This window comes from Microtus ochrogaster, chromosome 19, assembly GCF_000317375.1.
Source record: "Microtus ochrogaster isolate Prairie Vole_2 chromosome 19, MicOch1.0, whole genome shotgun sequence".
Taxonomy (NCBI): domain Eukaryota; kingdom Metazoa; phylum Chordata; class Mammalia; order Rodentia; family Cricetidae; genus Microtus; species Microtus ochrogaster.
In genome coordinates, this window is record NC_022021.1 from 27810624 (window position 1) to 27816981 (window position 6358).

The following is a 6358-nucleotide window of genomic DNA, read 5'->3' on the forward strand; positions in this document are numbered from 1 at the left end:
GGGTTCTCTCTTCTCTCTCTCTCTCTCTCTCTCTCTCTCTCTCTCTCTCTCTCACTCGCTCTCACTCTCTTTAACACAGCATAGTTATTGAGCTACAGCAGACAGTCTCTGGAACTTGGTTTGATGTATGATCTCTCACAGGCTCTATATGTCGAACAACAATGTCCAGTGCTTCTTATCCACAATAGTCCATTGGGTTTGGCCCACAGAGCATTTGCAGAGAAGGCCACCCAGGGCCTCCAGCCTTGGTTCCCACCAGGGCGTACTTTGTCCTTGGTGACAGGAAGCACACCCGATCCCCAGACCTCTGTGCAGCATCAGGCAGGGTCTCCGGGCCCCTGGGATGTTTCCGATAGAGGCTGTGTCCCTTGGACAAGGCCGGCGGGTGTTACTTAGCCCCACAAGTGTTGATGTTTTTCCCATCCACAGCGTCCTCCACAAGGGAAATGTGGTAATCGGTGGACAGTGTGAAGTGAGAGATGCAGCCCACGAGGCCTTGCATGTACTGTCTGTTCGTGTGCAGAGCGATTTCCTTCATTCCACCTGCAGGGGGCCAAGATGGAGGAGAGAGTGAGGCAAGATGAGGGGTCACCAGCTGGAGATTCTGTATGGTCTATTTAGTGTGCCCTGGTCAAGCTCTGACTGCCTAGAACATCGCAAGTATTAGTTTGATTTTGACCAATTGGATACACCTATGAACACTTAAAAAGGCTGATTTCAGATGTGATTTCTGCCTCAACTGACAATCTTTAAAACCGAGTAGCTCTCCAATAGATTTTGAAATATTATATAATGTCCATAGGTACTGTCTTGGCAGCTTTCAACTATGCTCACTTAAACACCACAAAGGGTATTAATTAATGTTTATTTTTGTCAGTGTAGTGGATTATTAGCCATTTATAGGAATTCTACTCATTCTATTCTGAGAGGGGACACAGAGCCGGATCCTCCTTCCTTAGAGAGAACTCATGTGGGCTATATTTAGAAAGTTCCCATTCTATAAACAAGAAAAGCATGGTTTTTCTGGTGGATGACTTCAGAGCACAGAGGCAAAGTGAGCGAGTTCCTTCCTGCCTCCTCAGCCGTGAGTCAGAAGTTCAGAACATGGGAGAATGGACTCTCTGGACAGCTTCCTGATTTCCAGGTATTTGATTGACCCTGTTGAGTACACAGCCCAGGGACAGCAAATAAAGGTCTAACGAGGAAAATCCCTGACGGATTGAGCTTTGGTCAAGGTCACTTACCCACATAGAGAGGCCCATTGATGTTGAGTTGCTTCATCATGCCAGGTGACTTGCCTGTTCTGGCTCCGTAGTCATCCACCGTCATCTTCCCAGATTGGCCATCCCTGCAAAGCAAAGTAAACGGAAACCAAACGAAGTAAACAATCATCGTCGGAGTTAATTCAGTCATTTGGATTTAGAGATACAAAAGTATATACCATGTGCTAAGTGATGATGTTGTAAAGCTTGCATACACACACATACAAACACACACACGTGCACACACACACACACACACGTGCACACACAAAATGCCGGCTTTTATAGCCCCATGGGAAGTAGAACCAGCCCTGGATCACTCCCTGATACCAACTATTCATTCCCTGAGTTTTCAAGAATTTCTTCCTGTTGGGTCCTCTATATTTTAGAAATGAATTTTAGGCCTTCCTACCTGGATGCTATGATGGACAATGACCTTCATAGTTTGTCTTGCTTGAACTGCCACCCACCCCATTGCTCTAAACTATTTCCACTTACTTGATTTAATCAGTTATGGCATTTTTCCTTCTTTTTAGACTAACGAGTTAAAAGATATACCTTCTAATCACTTTTATCTTAGATTGGAAAAAAGTATAGTCACCTTCTGAGCTCCGTGATACACAATTCATTATGCTTATTGCTCACTACTTGTCTTTTCCTCCCAGAGGAATGCAAGACCACCAAGGCAAGGTCTTGGTTTTCCTCAATGATATGTCCCAGGTGTCTGGAATAGTGTATGGCTCATACTAACAGATCCATGAGCAACCCTTATATGAAATCATAACAATTACGATCGACTTCCAGAGTTATCGTGGAACCCATCTATTTTGCATGCAAAGCACAGAGTACCTTACACACATCTTGCTCTATGAAGGTGGGATAAGGGGCCTGCTGCTATGCTAACCCACATATTATCATATGATTGTTTTTAATCCACAAAAAAATGAAACATACAGATTTTAAACTTCTGTGAATATGAACTGTTGTAAAGCACAGTGTCTCAATTATCTGGCATAAGTGGTTGGATAAATGAGACATTTCTTCTACTCTGTTAGGTGTCATGCTTACAAGACCAAAGTCATCCAAAGCAAGACAGTGCGCAAAGCAGCCCCCTCCCCTTAGCAACTCCCTCTTTGTTTATTCTGTTGTCTCTGCCCTTCCATAGAGAATTAAGACATCAACCCAGTCCTTCTTGCCATATGTGATAGCTATAGCCTTGACCCCACTTCCATGAGGCCTGTCGGCTCACAGTTCACAGATACTCCAACCCATCATGCTGGCTCCATTTCCTACCCAGCCTTCACTGTACCCCACGACATGATAAAAATGAAATCAGTGATGTCAACAGGAGGGGCTGTGTCTACTGAGCTTTCCGCGCATGCCAAGCTCGATGTTCTGGCATACGACATTATTCTGAGGGAACATTCCTCTGCATTATTTCTCCCAAACGTCTGAAATCCCTGTGGGTGGGCTGCAGCCTGGGGTGGAACAGAAATGTTTTTGATCTAGATTCTGCCCACAGCAATTTATACAGTTTGGGGAAACACATTTAACATGTTTCCTTAGATGTCTAGGAAGGGACTGGTGACCCTACCATTGTGTATCTTCATGTATCTTCAAACCATAGTAACTATGAAGGTTTAAATTCTCCTACAGTGTGTGACTAGTCTGCCAACCATTCTGACCCAAGGTGATAAGCAGGGTCTATTCCCCGATGCTACTGGGAGAGCAGTTGAGACTAATGTGGTTGGTGCTGTGAACCAAAGAAAGCATTGCACATTCCTTTGGACATGCCTGCGTGCAATGTCCTTTGTAAACGAGAGAGAGGGAATGAGCCATTCACTTCAGAATGTTTTCAGGTTAGGTTGAACTCTGCATTTTGACTTGTTTTCTAGAAAGAAAAAATGAGATCCAAATCTGTAAATATGCAATACAGGAAACCATTTTTTTTTTCAACAAATGGAACTGGAGACTTGTTAAAATCCCTACCCATGCATCTGGTCTTTTGGGCTGCCTGGCAGCAGATAAACCTAAGTCTGCTTTTGTGTCCTCAGCACCTTCTGAGGTTCTAAGGCAAGCCCCATGGTGAGGGCAGGAGGCTCGAGAAGGATGAGCTCAACACAGCCTACGTGGAAGCAGAAGAGGAATTTGACAATGCTGAGCCCCCATGGTCCCCAGGCCTCACACTGGCTATCGCCTGCTGATTCCACAGCAAGAGTTATGTTCCTTTTTTCAGGGAACTGCAATCAGAATCTCTATCCAGCTTCTTTTCTCTTTGGACTCATTTAACACATGCTACTAGCATTGCTGATTTGGACTTGCTCTCTGATTTCTAAAAACATATGGTTAGGAATAAGGACACACACGGCAAGACTGTAAAGGCTCAGGAACAATCTGCCTGAAGTTAATCAAAAGTCAGCTTGGCAATTAGCATTGGGAGGGCGTGGTTACGTTACGAGGGCTAGGTGAACATTCATGATTTCTAATAATATTAATAACATTAATAATTTAATAATATTAATAATTTAATATTAATAATTTCTAATAATAATAACATTTTTTTCAAAAGGGGAGGATTGCGTATGCAAGGACACTCAGAGCATCCTTTAAGGTCTTCATACCCCTTAATTTCCATCTCGTGGGGTTTTAAGGCCCCACTCCAACTTAGCCCCTAAAAAGTGTGTTCCACATATAACAACAGATGCTAGCAAGGATATGGACCACAAGGAACTCTTAGAGCTTGCTGGTTAGAATGTGAACTAGTTCAACCGCTACGGAAATTAATAAGGAGATCTCTTAATAAATCTAAGGATCCAACTGTACAAGTCCTTGGGAAAACCCCAAGGACTCCAACCCTACACATCACAGGGATGCTCACACACTAATGTCTGCTGCAGTGCTATTCATAAGAGCTAAGCTACAGAAGCAACCTCGGTGCCGAGTAACCAAAGAATGGTTAGCAAATATATGATTTTTTTTTTCAGTCAGAAAGAAAGAACCAAAGTGACATTGCTCAGGAAAATATATGCTCCTGGAGATTATCATATTAATCAAAGCAAACTTGTCTCAAAAAGACAAATGTCATGTCTTTTCTCTTTTGTGGTCTCTTTATTTGTAGATAGATAAAATCACATGTGTACATGTGACATGGAAGTAGAGATGAAATTGTCCCATTGGCCCAAAGTGAGGGCCAATGGAAGGGGTGGAGAAGATTGATGTACGGCAGGGATGAACGTGGCATACATTAGATACTTATATGAAAATGTTCTTATGTAGTGCAATGTGGTGTTAAGTAAATATCCACACAATACAGGTACTGGGGTTCAGTTTCTGCCCATTGGTGTCAGTAGGGGATATGGGTGGATACTGGCAGCAACATGAGGATGCCAGGTGAAGCTGGGTTAGAGGGCAGAAGGACAGAAAGGAAGCTGGGCACACATCCACCCTCTTGTAGCTCTGTCTCGCTTTGGCAGGGGCTCACCTGACAGCCTTGACCCGGTGCCACCGGCCATCGCTGAAGGAGCCGTTCACCACGATGGAAGCCACACCACTGCCTAGGTTGTAGCTAAGGAAGAACAAGGAAAGGAACAATGAGACACAAATGTTCACAAAGACTCTCACTGTCAAAGCTCGCCCAGAGAGCGATGTCCTTAACTCACAGTTAAAAAAGGCTGGCACTTTCCAGGTTCGTATATGAATGAAGGAATTTTTACATTTTCAACTGTGGTGGGATAAACATCCGCATGGTTTACACAGTGTTTCTCTGAAGTTCCTGTCCACCCTGAACCTCGGAATGTGGCCTTGTTTGGAAAGAGGGTCTGATGCAATTGAATCAATGAAGTCACACTGGGTAGGAGGGGCCATCAATCAATATGACTTACGTATCATTATTCGAAGAAATTTGAACACAGGGACACATAAAAGGGTACGTGGGGTAAAGGCAGAGCTAGAAACACCAAGGTTTGCCAGCCAGCACTAGGACCTCAGCCAGAACCACCAAAAGAACCTCCCTTGATCCTGCCAAGGAAGCAGTGCTGGCAACATGCTGAATTTTGGGTTCCTAGTCTCCAGAAGTGTACAAGCATTGATTTCTTTTTTAATGTGATAAAATTCATCATAATTTATTACAGAAGTCCTAGGAAGCTATGAAACATTTTCACTTTAAGAAAGAAAAAAAACGTTATTGAAGAGTAAGCTGAACTCTAAAGAGTTGAAGAGACTTTGAAATCACAGAGGTGAGATATAAAATGGGATTTCTCGCATCCTCTGCCCTGCTGTCTTTGATGTCAGCTCTTGTAGCATTTTAACTCCCTGATACGTTGAAACCCTCCAGGAATCAGAAGACATGGGTGTGCTGACCAAGAGACAGCCCTCTTGACCCACTGAGCACGCAGTTACACTAATTTAATTCAATCCAGAAAAAATTCAGTGAGCGACTACTCTAGCCTGGGCAGGGAGCCAGCTGCCTAGACTTCCCCTGAGTGACACCATCCGATCACGTGCTGATCTGAGTGGGATCCACAGGGGCAGCTTTGCCCTCACTTGGGAAGGGAGCTGTCTAAACACGGTAGGGGGACGAGGAAGGCTCCAGAGAGACACTGGCTCCTTCCAGATCACTCGCGACCCTTGTTCTGAGAACAGAGTGAGAACAGAAAGCACTTGGATTTCCCAGAGAAAGTTCTATAGCTCATTCATTTCATAACAGTGTCTCAAGGAAACAGCACAGCCACAGCGTTCCATCAAGAAGAGAAGCTGTGGAGACTTAACCAAACCATGGGACACAGCCGCCACCCAGACCCTAAAGTCTGCACCACTTTCTAGCCCGCTTTTCCCACATCAAATGTCTCTTATAAAATAGCCAGCAGGTGAGGCTTGTGATGATTCCTTATGGGGAAGCCAGATGGGTCTTGAAGGAAAGAGTGGCTGTGGGCCTGTAGGGCAGCTTAGAGGGGAAATGTGCTTTCTCCAAAATCTGGCAGCCGAGCTCAAGTCCCAAGACCCACATGGTGGAAGGGGAGAACTGGTTCCCACAGGCTGTCCTCAAATCTCCATGTGTGCACTATGGTTCACACTGGCACACACACACACACACACAC

General features: G+C 44.5%; 1 protein-coding gene across 3 annotated transcripts in view; it reads right to left on the reverse strand.

The window, feature by feature from the left end:
- Positions 1–28: 28 nt before the first annotated feature.
- Egflam (EGF like, fibronectin type III and laminin G domains) overlaps positions 29–6358 on the reverse strand; it is a 161898-nt gene continuing 155568 nt past the window's right edge. For all 3 annotated transcript variants that reach the window (XM_013349706.2, XM_026783669.1, XM_026783668.1), the window contains 3 exons: positions 4744–4827; positions 1245–1348; positions 29–543 (listed from right to left, as the gene is read on the reverse strand). In XM_013349706.2, coding sequence (XP_013205160.2) covers positions 389–543; positions 1245–1348; positions 4744–4827 — 343 coding nt within the window. In that variant the 3' untranslated portion in view covers positions 29–388. The remainder of the gene's footprint in view (positions 544–1244; positions 1349–4743; positions 4828–6358) is intronic.